This window comes from Capra hircus, chromosome 19 (assembly GCF_001704415.2).
Source record: "Capra hircus breed San Clemente chromosome 19, ASM170441v1, whole genome shotgun sequence".
Classification (NCBI taxonomy): Eukaryota; Metazoa; Chordata; class Mammalia; order Artiodactyla; family Bovidae; genus Capra; species Capra hircus.
Window position 1 is genome coordinate 52,690,443 of NC_030826.1, and position 20,203 is coordinate 52,710,645.

The following is a 20,203-nucleotide window of genomic DNA, read 5'->3' on the forward strand; positions in this document are numbered from 1 at the left end:
GCCTGTGGCCATTCCTAGGGGCAGGAAAAGCTCAGTCTCTGATGTTTGGGACCCAGATTCAAGCCCAGCTCGTCCCTGTGAGCTGGGGCAGTTACTCGGTTTCTGCGCTTCTCTCTCTTGGTGTAGGGACATGACTTCCTTTTCCCTGGGCGTGTGCTTAGGTGGATCTGCTTTCACCTTTTATGGCTGCACTGGGTCTTCGTTGCTTGGCATGGGCTTTCTCTGGTTGCAGCGAGCAGGGGCTACCCTCCAGTTGCGGTGCTCAGACTTCTGACGGCAGTGGCTTCTCAGCTGTGGCACACGGGCTTAGTTACCCCGAGGCATGTGGAATCTTCCTGGACCAGGGATCAAACCAGTGTTGCCTGCATTGGCAGGCAGATTCTTAACCACTGGACCACCAGGGAAGTCCCATACATACACCTTTGTATAAAACTGCCAAACTGTTTTTCAGAACAGCTGCAGCATTTTGCATGCCCACCAGGAACCAGAAGCTTGTGAGGGTTCCGATGTCCCCATGCCCTCACCAACATTTGTCATTGCCTATCTTTTTCATTGTAGCCATCCCGGTGGGTGTGAAGTGGTGTCTTCATTTTGCATTTCCCTGATGAGGGTTGATGTTGAACATCTTGTTATGGGCTTTATCAGCCATACATAAATCTTCTTTGATGATGTGTATATTTCAGCCTTTTGCCCATTTTTAAATGGATTGTTTGTTGTCTTCTTACTGGGTTGTACGAGTAGTTTATACCAACTGATTCAGGTCTTCTGTTGGGTGTGTGATTTGCAGGTATTTCCTTCCAGTTCGTGTCTTGTGTTTATACCTATTAACAATGTCTTTTGAAGTGCAGAGGGTTTTAATACTGATGATGCCAGACTTATCAATTTCTTGTATTGTTTGTGCTCTTGGAGTTGTATCTAAGAATGTGTGCCCAATCTGAGGTCATGAACTTGCACTTCTGCTTTCTTCTAAGTGTAGCTTTAGACTTTACGTTAAGGTCTATGATCCATTTGCATTAATTTTTGTCTATGATATACAGTTTTGTATATGGTAAGATAGGGTCTAAATTAATCTTTTTTTGTATGTGGATACCCGTGTCACTTTGGTTGAAAATCTCAACCATTGTGTCTAACGCCCTAGCTTTCTCTTTTTCTCTCCTCTTGCTCATCATGGGGGTTGGCAGACTGGTAGAATATGGTATTAACCAGGTTTCCACATGTCTAACTGCATGATCACAGTTACCAAAAGCTGGTGGCTATGTGACCATTGGTCAAAGACGAGATGTCTACCTGAGCGGCAGCTGCCACTTCCCAGCTGTGTGATCTGGGTCAAGTTTCTTAGTTGCCCTGCCTCACTTTCCCCACCTGTGAACCAGGGGTGCACAGGTTCACCCTTGGACCCTTGATAACTCCTTACCTCCAGGGATACTGGAAAAAAGATGAGTGGAGGGCAGTCCGCACAATTCACATTAGTTGTTCCAATTGATGCAGTGGGATTTCTGGGGACCACCATTACTTTGAGCTAAAATTTGCTCAGCCTGACTCCACCCCACACACCCCAAGATGAAAGAAGGGAAGGGAATCCCACACAGGTGAAGTGGGCTCCGTTCAAATTGCAGTGTCCAGGAGGCGGCTTATGTAGCCCACAAATAACAGCAGTTTTGGACACCAGCTGTGAGTGGCCATAGCTCCATACTCTTTTTTTCTGGTATAAATGCAGGTCCTTCTTTAGGAAGGTCTGGTGGAGCACATGTCCCTGCCTGATGCCAGAGAGATGTGAGAAAAGAGATAGCACCAGCTTAACCTCTGTTTGCACTGAATTTTAGTACAAACATTCGATCCGCAGTCACCTGCCTACCTCCCCCTACCCACGCGCACACATGCACACACCTTTCTCGCCAGATTCTTCCCCCTAAACTCCTTCCTCCTTTCATTTATAAGTAGCTCCCTCCAGAGGGCCAGGCATTTGCACACCACCCCCCCCCCACCTGAGCCCTAACTCGTCTCCTAAGGTGGGGTCGTAACCTCAGCACTGTGGACGTTGGGGGCCAGGTCCCTGCTAGTCGCAGGGCCGTCCATCCTCTGCATCCCGGGCTGTTTCATAGCAGCCCTGCGTCCACCCACTAGATGCCTGTAGCACTGCCCCCCTCCTCCAGTTGTGACAACCGAAACTGTCTCCAGAAATGGCCACACGTGCCCCTCTGAAGCAAAACCACCCTCCGCTGAGAACAGCTGCCCTGCAGGTCTTGTGTGGAGGCATGTGAGGCAGAAATCGGGAGCTGAGAATGGGCCCTTGCAGGTGGGGGCCAGGAGGGCAGTCTGAAGGGACGGGTCACCTCCCCTGGCCCCCCCGAGCCCGCCACACTCAGAGTCCTCCCCTGTGCCTTGTCTCCAGGGCCTCGCTTTCCTTGGAACGCTTGGGGCAGCACTGTGCATCTTCCTGCCTGGTGGGCTTGACCCAGAACAGCCGTGGCACCTGTGGCCTCTTGGCCCCCGGTGCCCTTGAACCTCCGCTCTCCCGGTTCCTACCACCTTCTCTCCAAAGCTGTGTCTGTAGAGGTCCCTGACATGCGAAGAAGCTCGGAGAGAGCTGTTCGACGGAGCCCCAGTCCCGACAAGGAAGCCTTGCTCTCGAGGCAGAACCTTTTGGACAGACTGCTCCAGGTCCGAGAGAAGGGAGCCCTGGCCCCGCAGAGAAGACAGAAGGACCCCCAGCAGCAGAAGACCCAGCTGCTCCAGCGCTTGGTTGAGGAGCTGAAGGCAGAGTGGCCGGAGGCCCTGGACCAGCAAATTCGAGGCCTGGGGCGGCTGTACTTAGCGCATCTGTTGGGCTCGGGGGGCGAACGGGCCGAGGACCACGAACCTGACTCAAAGGGCTCAGCCCAGCGAGGAGCAGCCAGGTTGCCCAGGGCCAGGGGGAAGCACAGAGTGGCCGCGCAGGAAGAGAAGGGACGCAGGGAGGAGCTGGCCCGACGACAACCCTGGTGCGCCACGTCCCGGAGGAGAGCAGTGGACCGAGAGAGGCAGGGGGCCTCCAGAGCCACGGGCCCGTGTCCCCCTTCCCTGAGCCCCCCGGAGAGGAGTAGAGGAAAACGAGCGCCTTCCATGAAGACGGGCGGGGGCTGCCGTCACGGGACAGACGTGGAGAAGCTCTTGGCTGCCACAGAGGGGATCAAGCGCCTGGAGGGACAGGAGAGTGACGCAGCCCGGGAGGGCAGGAGGCAGCTGGGGAAGCGGCCAGCTCGTCGTCAAGGCCCGAAAAACAACTGTCTGGATCAGAGCCCCGAAGGCAAAGCCGACCACCTGGAACAGCTGTGTCCAGTCGGCCCGACCCACAGAAGGGGGGCCTCGCCGCCCGCGAAGCTCGGGAACAAGAGCAAGTGGCAGAGAGAGCTGGAATTTGCCTTCGAAGAGTTGTTTGATACCAACAGGAAGCTGAAAAAACACCTGAACTTGCAGCTGAATCTCAAGCCCGCGGTGGATCAGAGCCCTGGTGCAGGTCAGGACTCCAAGGAGGCGACGCAAGCATGGAGAAGGGAGAGCCAGAGAGAGAAGGTGGAAGGAGATGCAGAGATTCCTGTGGTGCCCACCGGGGAGCCCATGAATCCAGTGCGGATGGAAGCCCACCTGACGCCGTCCAGAACCAGCTTGCAAAAGTTTCTAAGCAAGCTCGAGAGCCAGAAATACCAGAGGATGGCCAAGGGCGTGGTTAAGAGCGACAGTACACTTTGGTTTCCCAAGGCAGGAACCTCTCTGAACGAAAAGGACCGGCTCTCGTGCAGCCCCGGATCCGGATGGGAGCAGCCCCAGCTGGATGCGCTGGTGCAGGGCTCCCTTCAGCTTCACCCACAAGACCAGGTAGACAGGGTTGGCTTGATGGCATCAGCGCAGGTGGAGCAAAGAAGACTGAAGCAGCTGGACTTGCTTGAGCCAATCGAACACCACAAGGTAAGCCTGGAGGCTGACCTCCAGACGGAGCTGAAAGACGGGAGGAGGGGACACAGCCAAGCTCGTCTGGTTCATCCGAAGCCTGACTCCCCTCCAGACCCGGAGAAAGAAGGCGGGTATGACCGCAGCCCCACTTCTCCCTCGGCTGCCGTCGTCGACGATGACAGGCACAGTCAGATGATCCGTGACATTCAACAGCAGATTCTAGAGCAGGACGTGTTGCACAAGCAGTTTCTTAAAGAAGCCAGGAAACGCTTGCTGGAGTTTCAGAAAATATGTTAGAAGTGAGAGTCCCACCCATGGTAAATACATCACTGATAACTGGGCGTTCTGCCGGAACTGGTACCCAAGTCTGTGCGATTGTATTTGCGTCATCTGCTCAGAAACCCGTAGCCTCTTTGAAATGGGCCATCAGTCATCCTCCCGTGCTTTTGGCGCGAGTTCCTCTGCAGAAATCCTACTTACTCCCAATCTTGCCTTTAAAAACTAAGTCCTATTCGGAAAGAATCCTTAGCATGAAAATACGAACCCGTGTAGGGCGCAGTATGTGGGTCTGGCCAGCGTTAGCCCAGGGGTGTGTCCTGGAGCTGAGGCTGTTTTCATGTACCGCGAGCGCAGATGGAAGCGCCAGGTACATTTAAGTGCTTCAGATGTTTTAGTCAAATAAACACTGGACTTTGAGGGGGCATCCAAGGTCAGACGGGCGCAGTTTCAAAAGATACATCATGGGTTGCTTAGCCAGTGGCTGAGATGTTCACGGAGAGGTTTAACGAAAATCTTTCAGTCTTTTCAAAGCAACCTCATTTCATAGGACATCACTTGGTAACATTGTTGTAAATTTAATATTAGAAAGTGGGAGGGAGGGAGAGAAGGGGGTGGGAGCAAGAGGAAGAAAGAGGAAAGAGAAGACAAGGAAGGGGAAATGCTTCTCAGTGACCCAGCCCTACAGACTCCTTTGGGGCTGGTGGGGGCGGGGAGTAGGGTGTCTCATCACTTGCCTTTTTCCCAGCTTTACCCCTGACCCAGAAGCCTCAGCAGCCGCGGAGACCCTCCGCTGGATGGGGTTTTATCTTCCAGCTGCATTCTTAGGGATTGGAATGGAGTGGACAAACCTTTTCTGCAAGGAGCTGAGAGTAAACATTCTAAGCTTCACTGGCCATATGGTCTCTGGGCAACTACTCAGTGCCTGGAAGGCAGCCGTAGACTAAATGAATGGGTGTGACCGAGTTCCAATAAGACTTGATTTGCAAAAATAACGAGTAGGCAGGCTTTGGCCCTCAAGCCAGTGTTAGCTGACCCCTGGGCCTAGCATATCAAGAAGATGGGCCTCCCTCCCTCCCTTCCAGGAACCTCAGCTGTCCTGAGTAGAAGCCCCTCTTTAGTCATGGTGTGTGGGCATCACTGGGCCATCAATGGCCTTTTTAATCTTACGTATGTTTGGCACCATAGCCCAGCTGTAGTGACCAACAGGAAGTAAAGGCAGGGTCTGTTGGGACCCCAGCCTGCCCATATGTAGACGGTGTAATCATCACCTGTGAGCCCACCATTCAAATCTGAGATCTGAAATATTTGCCGAAAACCAGCTGTATCTGTGTGCCTCTTCCCTCTTCTGTGCGCTGTTGCTCCTTAGCTGTATTGTGTATCTGCAGAACTTGGGAGTTGTCCCCACTTCACCCACCAGAACACACCCTGTTGTTGTCCAGCTTATGCTCGACCCCTATAAAAAGGATGTCATGGCACATGTGGTCTTTTGGAAGCTTTTGTGGACCCAGCGTAGTGAGTTCGTCCATCTCACAGGCAGGTGTCAATTTTGCTGCTGTGTCACATTATCACGGGACCCTCTGAGACTTCCCGTCACTGCTTGTTTTGGGCCAGTTCCCGAAATGAGAGTAACATCCCTAATGCACTGGGTTCAAAAGGCCTGACATCAGAAAGTGCTTTGGGAATGTGTGGCCACCCCAGCTGGGACGGAGGTGTGGGAAAGGTCTCCTTCCTGTTTTTCTTCCCATTTTCACCTCTTTTTTGCCTCTGGAAAATGTTGGCCTGACCTTGCACCCTTTTTCCTGTGCAAATATTGACTGGCAGACACTGCCTCACAAACCTGGAGGTGAACAGTGAACAACAGGCGCATGGAAATCTTGCATTCTAGTGGAGGATACAGGTGACAGGTGAGCACAACGACTCAGCTGGCAATGGAAGGGTACTCAGAGAGGCAGGGTGAGTGACCCGATGCGCGTCTCTGAGCATCCAGCCCCCAACCCCTGGACGTGCCCATCTGTGTGGAGCAGTAATGGCATCCTACAAGGTGTTTGGTGTTTTGTGGGTTTTTTATGGTTTTGTTTTAAAATCAATAGTTTTGAGTGAGGATCCTTCCACCATCTCACGTCTCCATCATGTGGGTCTCTGCTGTCTTGTGGCTTTTCCATTTGAGGTAGAGAAAGTGTTGGATCCCAGCCCCATTTCTCTCATCTGCTTCTGGAAAGTCATGGGAGCAGCTCAGTGTGGTCTGAGTCCAATGTGAATAAAAACAAAAGTCCTGGGGCTGGGAGAGCTTTGTCACTCCCGGGCCAAATGAGGATTCCCCGCGGGGAGGGATACAGGCCTTCAGCAGGTGCTCAGCCAGAACTCCATCTGTCGCCATGGGATTGCCTCGGTCTGAGGGTGGAGGGGGCGCCCTGGGGTCACCAGGTTTAAAGCTGTGGCCACGATGGGACCCAAATACTGAGTAATGATGTTCTCCTGACTCGGCCTGGAAGCCACAGTCTAATGAAGGGGCAAGCCTGCCTTTGAGTGTGTTATTTTTGTTTCCACTTTCAAAGGTCGTGTTTGCGCCCCGTGTGTTCTAGATGAGGAATTGTCCCCTCTTGGCCACACTTGAGCTAAAAGTAGGTGTCGGGGAAGGGCATCGAGACATGGTGGAGGGTGACTCATCTCTGCCTGGATGGTCCCTCCCACATTGTCCCCCGGCAGCTGTATGAGACACCTTGCCCTTCTCCACCTGACCTGCCGAAGACCGAAGCAGGGTGGTCTGGAGCACCCTCTTGCCTGGACCGGCAATGCGAGCAATGGAACAGCCCTCCAGGACCACCTCCCCCCAAACAGGTGACCCTCCAGTGGTTCCCAACAGAGGCGTCGCCGGTCACTTTGATCTCGATGGTATCCCAGGGGCCCCCTGTGGTGTCCGAGAAGACACCGCCTTCTCTCCTTGTTGGTCACTTTGATGCGACTGGATGCAGGTGCCAAGGACCCTGGGGCAACGCCCCCAGGAAGGTTTCCACCCAGTCCTGCCAGAGGGAAGTGAGGACCCCGACACGGTGGCTCCTCCCAGGGGGCCCTCCCTCCTTCGCCATGGGCTCTTCCTCTCTGGAACTGCATCTTCTAGGACGTTCCTCTGGTTGTGTGCTTCCCCCCCACACACTTGGGGCAGCTTCCCTCTTCCTGTTTCACTCTGGGTCGTCAGGTCACGTCCTTGCAGCCAGATGGTGGCCCCTGGGGAAGGCCTCCGTGCCCCCCACAGCCGCCCGTTTGCCCAAGCGATCCGCACGGGGCAGGCAGCGCCGGTGGTACCTGTCACAAGGTCCACTGTCCACGGGCACGTGTGGGCCAGCAGTGACGGACAGGAAGCGGGACAAGGGACAGCAGTTCAGCCGAGATGGTGGGACAGGTCCTGCCCTGGTGGGGCCAGGGGGGCACCCTTGGTTTTGGGTGTGTCCCCGCATTCTGTAGGTGCTGCCCTGGGGGTCCTCATGCCTGTCCCCTCTCCCATCCAGCCAGGGGCCGGGTCGCAGCGTGCACAAGAACATCCAGAAGCTCAGAAATGTAAAATGATGGGAAAATAGGTTTTTAAAGTTGGGGCATGGGGCAGGGGGCGCCTCTTCCAGTGAGCAGAAGGCGGCCATAAGATGCAGCCAGTTCTTGCCTCCACCCTATTTGCTCTGTAACAGGATGGAGAGTCGATGGCAGAGTGTAGCCCACCGTCATCCCCACCTGGAGATGAGGTTTGGGGGGTGGATTGCACCCCACACACCACCCACTCCGAGGGACAAGTGAGCTAAGCTCACAAGGACTAGCTGAGGAGTGGGCGCGTGACCTCCCAGCCCGCTCGCCCAGGATCCCTGCACACTGACAGCTGGGGGTGTGGTCCTGGGATTCCCGCCTTCCCATCCCTGTCCCTGGCTCCTGAGCAGTGCCGTGCGTCGGGGTCAGCCCACAGACCACGTGCTTCAGCATCCCACGCCAGGGCCACCGCTGCAGCACTGTCCACGCGGATGGGGCCTGAGCCACTGGCCCGGCACTCTGTGTGTGCACACCCTGAAATGAGGCCTGCCCAAGGTCCCAGCCCACCAGTGAGGATGGGACCTTTGTCTGCTGCCCCTCGCTCCTCTGCTGTCCATCCCATCCCTTCCTCAGCCTGTGGGCAGGGAGGGATGAAGGCAAGGCGGGGTGGCCGGGTGTCCTCCCAGAGTCTCTCCCAGCCTCCTGCTGCCCCCTGCCCCGCCCAGTCCTGCTCCTGCCCCCGCTGCAGGCTCCAGGCTTGGGTTTGCAGGGCTGAGCTTGGCTCCTCCTCAGGGTCTTGGCGGAGAAAGTGCAGAGCAGCAGTTCCCTCCACAAAGCCGCACTGTTCTCAGCAAATCCTCCCAGGAGCGGGATGCATTTTTTTCAAGTGATTCAGCAGCACGTGAATGGGAAGGGCCCTGAGCCCAAGGCTTTGGAGACCGTGATCAAGGCCTCTGGCGTGAGATCCCGCTGGGCCGACAGGGAGAAGGGAGGGAGGGTGGTGGGGCTTGAGTTGCGGTCCTATCCGGGTCCTGGGCGGGGCGGGTGGGGGTGGTCAGGAGGGCAGCTTGAAGTGGGGCGGTGAGGCCTGCGGCGTGTGTCTGCATGGCAAGGCTCTCCTAGAGTTGCTTCTCTCCTGCTCCCCAGGGGAGCCGAAGCAACGGACAGAAAATGGAGATAGGCGAGCTGGTCTCCATGGAGACGGGGCATCCAGTGGACAGCCGCTCACGTGCGTGTGCTAGAATCTTGAGCAACAAGGGCGGGCCTGGCGGATCCTCAGGCAGCAGGCTCTCGAGCAGCAGCCCCGGGCTGGGGCTGTGCTATTTCCTGTTGTCTGCGCCCTCCCTGCCCCACCCTTGATTCCCGAATAAACACATCTGCGCTGAGCAGTTATCATTCCAGGCGTTTTTGACCTTGGCCTGAGTTGTGCTGGCCAAGTGTTGACCTCACCCTGGAGAGCCCAGCCCTGCTCTGCCCTGGACATCTGTTGGCTCCTGGGGTTGGGGAGGTCTGGGAAGCTTTGGGGGACCTGGTGGTGGGGGGAGGGTCCGGTCTCTCACAGCTGCTGTGGGGACAGACGAAACCCTCAGTTGCCTGCAGCATCTCAGGGCTGTTTCTGATTACTTCATTTCCCTGAAAGCAGCGAACTTGGAGGTCTCCTCCAGCCCGACTGAAAGGGGCCTGGCCTTGAGGCCAGGGAAGGCAGAGCTGAGTGCCCAGGGAGAGCTCCCAGGGCTGGGTCCACCGAGGGACAGCTGGGAAGGTGAGGGCTGAGTGCACAGTGAGGCTGGAGGGGAGGTGGGGCTGGATGCTCCCAGGGCCTTCCAGGCCCCAGGCCAGCGCTGACGTCATGCATTCCTGTGACATCTCCCAGGACCCGAAGCCACACCCCATTTCCACGTGCTGTTTTGTAGAGAGGGGTGTGGTCCCGAAACACGGGGCATCGGAGTGGTCTGCATCCATGTGAGCATGACCCTGTCTCTTAAGTCACCATCTACCCCACCACCACCACTCCAGCCAGTGAAGTTTGTCTCCCCTGCCCCCACCAAACAAGCAGATGCAGCCCCATTGCCAAGGCTCACAGTGTCTTTACCACACACCCCATGGCCCCCTGAGATGATTTAGTTACGTGCAAGCAGTTAGAACTCTTTCAGTAATACCAGACCACGGCTCTGAAAAAATATAATCATTCCATTACAGCTTTCAGAGGGCAGAGCAGCCGACTGTGTGTCTGAGGTAGTAGATGGAGGAAGAGGGTGCCCCTCGCTCTCCTGACTCTAGCCTCAAAGGTTAGTGGCAGCTGGGATGGAGGTGCCCCTGTTCACACCCCCCTGAGACTTGGAACACATTCATCGATCAAAGGTTAAGGGGCCTCAGCCAGGTCGACCAGCCTACAGTGTCACTGTGTTCACCCAAAAGGGACAGGAGACCCTCAGCCCAAGTGGCAGCCCCGGGATATCGCTGCAGGGATTAAGCAAAGACTTTGGTAGCTCTGTTATTTGAGGGTGTAGATGTCTATACTCGAGGTGCCCATTCTCCAGTGAGTGTAGACAAAAGTGTGGAATCCTCCAGGCCCCTCCGAAGTACCCCAGCGGAGCAGAGCACAGCTGGAGAGTGGGGGGCTGGAGCCCAGCCTGAAATAACTGGGGGCTAGGAAAGACTGATGCTGAAGCTGAAGCTCCAGTACCTTGACCACCTGATGCTAAGAGCTGGCTCATTGGAAAAGACCCTGATGCTGGGAAGGATTGAGGGCAGAAGGAAGAGGGGGCAACAGAGGATGAGATGGTTGAATGGCATCGCGACTCAATGGACATGAGTCTGAGCAAACTCAGGGAGGTCGTGAAGGACAGGGAAGCCTGGCGTGCTGCAGTTCACGGGGTTGCAAAGAGTCAGACGTGACTTAGCAACTGAACAAGGTCCTGTCTGGAACAAAATTGTTTCTATCCGTACTGTTCTGAAACGGTCTGTATTTCTTCCCAGAACAAGCAGATGGACCAGGCGACCCTCCTGCTCGCAAACCAGGGCTCCCATTCCAGGCACGGCAGCAGAGCGACCCCCCACCCACTCTTGACTGGGGCCAGTAGGGTCTTTGGCCGATGTGCTGGCCAAAGTCCCCCGACTCCTCCCCTGCAGTAGATGACTCTCAGGCCATGTGTGCCTCACCAGGGGGACCACTGGGCATTTTCCGTGCGACTGTCAGCAAGATTGAAGAGCAGGGCAGTGGGGTCCTGGTTAATGCCATCTCCCTGGGCACCCCTCCCAGGTCCAAGCAGAGGCTGCGGTAGGTGCGCTGGCCTGGGAGAGGACCGGTGACTTCTGTGGATGCTGAGCCACCCTTTCCAGCTTGAGTCAGTACACACGTAAGGTTCAGATGGTTCGGGCCGGATTTTGACCTTGTGTTTAGACGGATGTTTTTCCGAATCCTGGAGATGCCCACACCTCTTCCAGGCAGACCCATGATTATTTTTTATTAAGCTGGAAGCTGTGCTGGGGCTGGCACTGGGCCCTTGGGATTCAAGGATGTTGAGTGTGTTGGGGCAAGGCCCTGAACAAGTCAGAGTCCTAACATCCAGGGGTTTACCATGCTCTGGGGTCAGGAGCCCATGTTGGCAGAGTGGCCCCGTTGGGAAAGGTCCTATAGGATATATAAGTAGCATATGGGGTGCCTCCAGAGAGCATTTGGGACCATGGCAAGACAATCAAGATAATTCAGTTTATTTCAGTGTGAAATAAATGAACTTCAGAAAGGCAGTTCTCCTTGGTGGGGGGGAGGGGGGTGCGGTCTGGCTTCCCCACAGACTATGTCCTTGGCTTGTTCTTAGCCTCCATCACTTCCCCCATAAGGTCCGCAGACACGGGAGGACTCACATGTCAGTGGGGTATGGGAGAGACTTGGATCAACCCTGGCCGGTCGAGTGTGCTGTTCTTCCGGGCCACACCATGTGCTGGGGACACCCAAGATTTCCTGCCTGCCCTCTCCCTGTCCCCTCCTCGGCTCCCCACCCGGAGCAATGGCACAGCCTGGCCTCCGCTGGTTTTGTCTGGGCTGTCGTCATCTCTCAAAGTCTGAACGTCGCCTGTGTTCCTTGGATCGTCGTCCGCAACCTTGACTTTCCATCCACTCCGTTCTTTTCCATCCCAAATCTGGCTGGGCGGACTAAGGATTGTTTTTGCAGGCTCCTAGTGGGGGAAGTGACGTCGTGTGGTGTCCACAGCCCAGGGGTGGGGGCGGGGGCTCTGCGGTCGCGTGTGCTTTGAATTAAGTCCACGGTTGTGCATTCCAGTAGCCAACATCTGGCGGTGAATTCATCAGCCAGCGAATCACCCTTGATCTCAAACCCAGATGTTGTGTTCACAGCCGAAGGGAAAGAAACAGAAATCTGAGCAGCCCGGGGAGAGGCCATCATTTTGGGGTGCAAAGCAGTCAGAACAGGGATCTTTGTAAAGACCCTCCCTCCTGCTGCTGCCTTTGGTTCTTGAGGGGCGGGGCAGTGGAGCAGAGCTGTCTGCTCGTGGGGGTGGACAGGACATAACCTGATCCCCTGCCCCAGGGCCAGACACTGGGCTCAGCACGCAGCAGGTGTTTGGTAAACAGGAGTCCATGCCTCGATTTTCGTTTCTTCCCAGATTCTTCGGGTCTCTTCGCTACTCCCCAGCCCTGTCCTTTGGGCCTGGGTGTCAGAGAGGCCCGTCCCTCACTTGCAGTGGCTCCAGAGCTCGGGGTGATGCCATCGTGCTGGGTGCAGGAAACGTGTTTCTGGAACGTTCTTGCGTCTTCCTCTGTCAGCCACTGGCAGGTGGAAACTGTGCTCCTTTGTTTTCCAGTCCATCATCCATCTGTCTTGCCTGGGTTGGATCTTCTTGAAGGCAGGCTCTATTACTGAAGACTTTCCCATACCTTGCACCTTTTTCCCTTTGGACAACAGAATGGGGCCCCTGCTCTCCGGGTTTGTACTTAAAAGGTCGCCCAACTCTGAGCTTGGCAGGGAAGACAGTCCCCACTCTGGCTCGTGCCGGGGGCAGGAAGCTGAAGGTCAGGATGTCTGCGGCTGAGCTGGCTGGGGTCCACGGAGATGCCATCTCGCCCTCCCTCTCATGTGGGGCCTAGACATCTGTTTCCCTTTGGGTCTGCTATCCGTAGCGTGCCCTTGGGATCCTCTGGTTGTAAGCCGTTCTTTTACCAATACTTATATGTGTCTCCCTACCCCCACCCTGTGCAGAGGGTGCTGAGCCCAGACGGCACCTCGCACCCAGGTGGACAGGAGTGTGCCCAGCCTCTCTCCTTCATGGTTGGAGGGTGTTGATGCTTTGGGGAAGGTTTTCCATAGAACTGAGCTCTCTCTTCTCTCTTCCTTCTCTCTTTCCTTCTCTTTCTCTTTCATTCTATAAAACATTGAGACTCAGTTCACAGGCCCTGAAGAATCTGAACTCCTGTTCCGTGGTGACAGGCCCAATCAGAGAGCCTCCCCACCCCACCCCCGACCTCCCTGCCGGCATCTCAGGGGCCAGTGAACATTCTAGGCTTAACACTTCTTTTATGACAATTTTTGAAGACGAGTGTGTGCTCTGTAGCCCCAAAGCAGGTCCTCCAGGAAGCTGTTACCAGACCCAGATCTGGCGTCCACGATGCCCAAGGTGGGTTCCCTGAGCCTGAGCAGTGAGCGTGGTGCGATTCTCCTAACTCCTCGTCCCCCTGGAGAGTGAGAGAATCGGTGCCATTCTTCCCCGTGGGGCTGTGTTTACTCTGCGCTGAGCTGTGCACGCATTCTGTGCCAGGCATCTCCTGGGCCCCGCTCTTGGTCCCCTCTTCACCCTGAGGGTGTGCCCATACTGGCGATGGTGGTGGTTCTCTGTTTCAGAAATGAGTCACTGCGTCCCAGCAAGGTCAGGGAGCTTCCCTGAGGCTGTGTCACAGGGAGGGGCTACAGCAGGATGGAGTCCCGGTGCTGCCCACTTTCAAATCAGGACCCAGACTGCCCGGGAGCTTTAGGAGCTTTTAGGAGAGAAAAATGCATGGACCTTATTGTGTGGAATCGAATGGGGTCTCTTGGCTATTTGTAAGTACTTTTTGCTTATTTTCCTTTAAAAAAAAAAATCGGTTTCAGTGTAGTTGATTTAAGTGCTGTTAATTTCTGCTGTACAGCAAAGTGATTCGGTTATATTATATACATTCTTTTCATATGCTTTTCCATTTATGATTTATCACCAAATATTGAATATAGTTCCCTGCGCTGTCTAGTAGGACCTTGCTGTTTACCCAACCTGCGTATAATAGTTTACATCTGCTAATTTCAAATTCCCAATTCCTCCTTCCCCCTACACCCCTTCCCCTGGACAGCCAGAGTTCTATGTTTCATAGATATTGTTCATTTGTGTCTTTTTTTTGGATTCCCCATGTAAGTGATACCATACGGCATTGGTCTTGTTCTGACTTGCTTCACTTAGTGTGATAATCTCTAGGTCTCTCCACGTTGCTGCGAATGATATTATTTTATTCTTTTTTATGGCTGAGTGACAAGGATGAAATGTTAACGCATCCATTCATCTGTCAGGGGGCATTCGGGTTGTCTCTGTGTCTTGGCTAATAGTGCTGCTTTGAACATGAGGGGGAGTCTATGTATCTTTTTGAACTACCGTTTTATCCAGATATATGCCCAGGAATAAAATTGCTTGATCATAGGGCAACTCTAGATTTAGTTCTTGGAGGAACTCCATCCTGTTTTCCATAGGGGCTGCACCAGCTTACATCCCCACCAGCAGTGTAGAGGGTTCCCTCTTCAGCGTATGTTATTTGTAGACTTTTTAACGATGGCCCTTCTGACTGATGAGCGGTGTTACCTCATGGTAGTTTTGACTTTTTGCTTGTTTTCTGATGGTCAGCAGAGTGTTTATTGAACACCTATGAGGCAGGAAGCGTTGTGCAGAGTGCTGGGCCTCTGAACAATAGTAGCAAACAGCTTCAAAAAGCATTCAGGACCGGGCACACCACAATGAAATTTGGCAGCATTGCTTCTTCTAGACCTGTGCTCTCCTTTGGATGTTTCTGGTTCATTTGATAGCATGCGCTGAGGGCGATACTGTGGAAGAACAAGCTTAGGACAGACTGATCTGATGTTTACTCATGTGCAGAAAAACTTCCGTGCGGTGTTGCGATAAGGTATAGACTGGGCAGGTTGTAAGAGGGACCAAGACAAAACCTCGCCTGTGTTGCCATCCAGTTATCTCAGGTTCAGCTCAGCAAATAGAGCGAACTGTTCTATGGTTAGAACATAGCTTCTGCCTGTTCGAAGCTCCCTCGTCTTTGCGTAAACAAGGGTACAGGTGTTTATAGCAAAATGGATGAGAGGTGTGGGATATACACCGAGTGCCACGAGAGGACAGGATTTCCCGGATGGAAGATGGAGAAGGGCTATTTCAGCTGGGTCTTGAAGGATGAATAGAAGTTCTCCAGGCAGAGAGGAGATGGCATTCAGGGCTGAAAATATGGACACCTCTGGGCAGGTTCAGATGCAGGAAGTATTATGGACTGGTAGAACAAACAAGAGCGGGTGACCACCAAGGCAGCTGAAACAATCACTGGCTGGTACCAGGTCGCCAGGGGGACGTTTAGAGGGCGGCAGTGGGCAGCCAAGGAAGATGCTTGAGCTGGATGGGGTGTGGCTGTGAAAAGGCAACACGTGCTGGGGTGGGAAGATGGGTGGAGGGGTGGGAAGAAACACTGAGATCAGGATGACCTGTTACAAGGGCTAGGCCCTCTGTTCTGGCGTGGCCCACCGCTTGGCATTTCCTGGATGTGGCTTCGTAGGTTGGGGCCTGGCTCAGCCTGGGAAACAGGAACCTGTGGCCTCGGCCAGTCATGACTCAGCGCCAACAGAAGGAAAAATAAGGGTGGCTTTGGGCCGGAGCAGGGCATTGGAGCTGTGGTGTGGGGCTCTGGCGCCAGGCTGGGGTCCAGAGAGCATTTAGGGGATCCAGGGGGGTGGGCACAGACGGGGGTCTGTGTCATGGACCTCCCTGCTCTGCAGGAAAAGACAGCCCTGGCCAGGGGCTGAGACTCCAGCCGCTCCCTGGGGTGGAGGGTGGGAGGCTCCTCCAAGCCAGGCCCTGTCTGCTCCTTGTTTCTCTATTTTGCTCACACCCGTGCTCACGTGACACTCATCCACAGTGACCCTGAACAGCCGAATCTTGAAGGACAAAGCTTTTAAAGTCATTAGAATGGCCGGTGCCACCAGCTGATGAGCCTCAAAATGAAAAAAGGGAGGGAGGGCTCTGCCCAAGTGACAGCGTGAGCTGTTGATCCCCGCCTGCCAGGTTATGGGGCAGAGCAGGGTCCCGGCTTAATTGCTAGTAGGAAGCCCTGGGTTGCAAGGTCCACGAGCAACCTCAGGCCTCAGGGAACATTCTGGAACCTTCCCAGCCTGACCTCTTCCCCACTCCTCCATCTCGTGTCAAGGTCCAGGACCATCCTTTGTGTTTTGGCCTTTGCCCTCGGCATCTGTCCCTTTTTTCTGCCACTGATGCTCTTAAATGTCTCCTCCTCCCGTTCCACACCCTTTGGGTTGAAATGTTTGACCTCCCTCTGCCATTGCCTCTGATAGAATGTGTGTTATTACAAAAAGCAGCCCCAGGACATTTCTCAGGGACATGCAGAGGACGGATTCAGAGGCTGGCAGGATAGACTTTTTTGATGTCAGACCTCCAGCCTAAATATGATGGGGCCTCTTGCAGGAAGGTAACTCCTCCTCTACCTTCAGCCTGAAAAAGCCTGACTGACCGTGGGCTATGGGAGGAGGCGGGCGGGGTGGGGCTCTCACCATCCTTAACTGCGCGATCAGGATGGCCGGCCAGTCAGTGTGCTCATCTGCTCTCCCAGCCACCGATACGTACACATTGGAGAGAAAGGGAAAAAAGCCCCAGAGTCCCAGTGTATGAGATCCACAGTGATCCTTGTTCAAATCAGTGATGGCCTCAGCCACCCCCAGGTCTTGAGGGACAAGAGCTGCTCCGGGGTCCTGTCAGCAGAGGGCTCTGGCGTCATTCCTGGTCTGCCCCTTCTGGATGGAATCCAGTGCTGTGCCCAGGCTGGGATTACCTGCCCTTGCCTCCCGCCTCCCTGCTGCCAGGTCCGCCCAAATCCCCTCAACCTCGGAGCCAGGACGGTCTTGCGGGGGACTCTGCTCACCTTTGCATCTTTGTTTTACAGTGATCAGGGCCAAAGCGGTCAGTAAGAAGGAGGTGGACTCTGGCAACGACATCTATGGCAACCCCATCAAGCGGATTCAGTATGAGATCAAACAGATAAAGGTAACGGTGGCCGTCCTGGGGTTGCTGTGTTCAGCAGAGCCGTGGGAGGTTTGGGAGTGTGGCAGGGTGTCCCGCTGTCTCAGTGCACCTCTAGGTCCCTAGAACTGGCCCAGCCACGCGTGGGGTGGACAGTGAGGAGCAGGGGCGTCAAGCTGCAGGTGGATCTGATTCTCCTCAATCTGTAAATGCCAGAGAACCTGTGTGCACATGGTGTGTCCCATCGGCTCAGTTCTTCCAGAAATGAGTTATCTTCACTCTGATGGCTATAAATCAGTGGCAGAGCTTCAGTGTTAAGTCACCAACTTCACAGCTTCTGTGGAACATTCCATGAGTGCCTCCCCTCCTCTTCCATGGTGTGTGGGTTCAAAGGCAGTGGGAACTTGGCCATTGTTTCTGGGAGCCCACAACTAACGGGGCAAATGACCTAATTCCCCCAAAGTGCGAGTGGGCTCCAGTCTTGCCTGGTTAGCTTTACTTTCAAGAGGAGTGAGGATTTGGAGAGAGGCCGGCTCCTATGGAGAGGTGTGCTGGGACATTACCTGAGAGGGGAGTTAGGGAAGAAATGGACTTGGCAGCCCAGCCGGTGATGGAGAAGATGCTTTGCCAGGCCGGGTAGGACCAGAGGCATTGAGAGCTGTAGACCCAGGGGGAGGTGACTGGTATTTGTCAGTTTTTCAGAATGTGGGTTGTGTTCAAGGTCATATGGCAAGGAGCCCGTGTTTGGGAGGGAGAGAGGGAAGACACGGGGGAGGCTGGGAGGACAGGACCGGCGCTAATGGAAGGTTATTGTTGACAGTAAGTAACGGAAAAGACTGTGATACTGGAAAGATCAAAGGCAAAAGGAGAAATTGGTGGCAGAGGACAAGATGGTTAGATGGCATCACCCACTTAATGGACGTGAGTTTGAGCAAACTTGGGGAGATAGTAAAGGACAGCGGAGCCTGGCTCGTTGTGGTCCACAGGGTCCCAAAGAGTCAACATGACTTAACAACTGAACAACAACAAAACTTGGTCTGTAAGAGGGAAGAAGATTGTAGGCTGTAGCTGGAGAGACAGCTTTGTGACCTGGTTAGTCATTGTGGCCGTCCATATTGTTATAAAAATAGAAAATACATGTTACCAAAAGGTCAGCGCAATGCTTAATCATTATGTGTGTGTCATTTAAAGGGGTGCCCCGGTCTCTCAGTGCCAGCGTCTCTATTTATGAAGCTGTTGAGACAGTATCTCCGCTCTAATGACCCACTGTGGGGTTATGAAAAGGGAGGTGTTCACACCAAGGCAGCACTTTAAGCCCTTTGGTGACAGACGTCATTCATAACCTTTCTTGGCATGGGTTGGGGTATAGCTCTTGCAAAGCTGGTTCATTGTGACATTGGGATGACCCTGTGCCATTTGGGTTTGCTTCTTGAAGCTCTCCCCTCCACCAAAACCAAACAATACTATTAACCTGGGTTTAACCACGCAGCAAGAGTCCTGATGTGGTTTGTGTGGAACTGTGGAGCCTCAGTTGTGTGTGTCCCACGGTGCTGTGTGGCCGCCTGTGTTGTGTTGGTCCTGGACGTGTGTGCCCTCCCCTTTCCGTTACCCCCATCCCCACTCACCCAGCTGCGAGTGAGCTGCACCCCTAAAACCGGAGTGGAGGGCAGTTCTCAGCCCACGCTCACGTCCCTGCCTGTCACTGTCCCTGGTGGGGCATCAGGAACCCCCTGGCTGGGGCTTTCTCACTTCCTGCTGGAACAATGCACCCCTTCTCCTGAGCACCAGGTCTGTTCCCAAGGGGCTGTAAGGAAATCGCAAGTTGAACTCCTCTTGCCCAGAGAGTTACATCCTAATTAAGAGGTGCCTCTCTGCTCTGGCATCAAGTAGCCAGTACTTGATCAGAATTCCTGGAAAGAGACAAAAGTGGCTGCCCTCCGAGGTGGCTCAGAATCACCTGGAGGTATCCAAGCCCCTCCCCGGAGATTCTGTGATGACCTCACACGTGGTTGGGAAGGCAGGTGTGTCTGAGGCGGGTCCTTCTGGATGACCAGGTCATCCCCAGCCTGGTGACAACTGCCACCCTAGGCAGTGAATCACAGCAACCCCGAAGAACCCTGTGCGTTAGGAATTGTCGTCTTCCAGCCTGTCTGACTGGTGTGTCCCCATCCCCTTTCCGTGCTGGCAGTACCCCGGGTGCAGGTCGGGGCATGTGTTCAGGGAGGCATCCGGATTCCTGGCTGTGCCGCCCACGTTCACTTATGTTCCTCATCCTCCTTTTTCCAGATGTTCAAGGGACCTGACCAGGACATAGAGTTTATCTACACAGCCCCCTCCTCTGCCGTGTGTGGGGTCTCACTGGACATTGGAGGAAAGAAGGAGTATCTCATTGCAGGTGTGTACGCGGCTATGGGTGTGGGCTGCTCTTCGAGGGCGTCCAGGGGAGCGGAGGTGGGGCGGCCGGAGGTGAACCAGAGCCTTGACGACACATATGATACACACGGTGCTACTCAGAGGTCTCAAGGATTCCCTGCTTTTTCCCATCAGAGGACTGATGAATTTTCAACCGTCCTCCACATTCCCCTTGGTCGAATAGTGGAACTAATGTGACTTAAGAGAAAAAATAGAGTAAACCAGTATTCATGGGAAATCTGAGGTCAGGTGGACACAGAGATGAGAGGCTGGAAGTGCTCAAGGCTGGGCAAGAGGCGGACGGCAGAGCTGAAACCTTGTCATTTTTTTAAGTGGTTTTTTATTTATCTGGCTGTGCCAGGTCTTAGTCGTGATCATGCAGGATCTTTAATCTTCGTTGCAGCACATGAGATCTTTAGTTGAGGCAGAGGGACTCCTCGCTCCGACATGAGGGAGCTAGTTCCCTGACCAGGGATCAAACCCAGGCCCCCCCTGCATTGGGAGCTTGGAGCCTTAGTCACTGAACCGCTGGAGAAGTCCCAGAACCTTGTTTTAAATCTCTTAATATTATTGTGTGTGCTACTTGTCCGTTCCTTTGTTCATCGTATCCCTCTTTCATTTCTTGTGATAAAATATGCATAGCATAAAGTTTACCATTTTAGCCAATTTTCTGTGCCTAGTTCAGCAGCACGAAGCACATCCACATTGTTGCACAAACGTCGCCACCATGCATCTTCAGAACTCTTTCATTTTCGCAAACAAACCCTGTGCACATTAAACTCCCCTTCCC

At 54.3% G+C, this 20,203-nt stretch overlaps 2 protein-coding genes across 2 annotated transcripts in view; both read left to right on the top strand.

Annotated features, from left to right (window-relative positions):
• Positions 1-20,203, top strand: part of TIMP2 (TIMP metallopeptidase inhibitor 2) — a 55,330-nt gene that overhangs the window by 22,108 nt on the left and 13,019 nt on the right. Inside the window, exons 2-3 of the mRNA XM_018063674.1 lie at positions 16,925-17,025; positions 19,288-19,396. Coding sequence (XP_017919163.1) covers positions 16,925-17,025; positions 19,288-19,396 — 210 coding nt within the window. The remainder of the gene's footprint in view (positions 1-16,924; positions 17,026-19,287; positions 19,397-20,203) is intronic.
• On the top strand, positions 382-6,445 carry CEP295NL (CEP295 N-terminal like). The gene has a single exon (XM_018063673.1). The coding sequence runs from the start codon at positions 2,566-2,568 to the stop codon at positions 4,225-4,227; it is 1,662 nt and encodes a 553-aa protein (XP_017919162.1). The 5' UTR covers positions 382-2,565; the 3' UTR covers positions 4,228-6,445.

Excerpts from the sequence above, each read along its gene's own strand:
- CEP295NL (XM_018063673.1), top strand. The coding sequence starts at position 2,566 with ATGCGAAGAAGCTCGGAGAGAGCTGTTCGACGGAGCCCCAGTCCCGAC.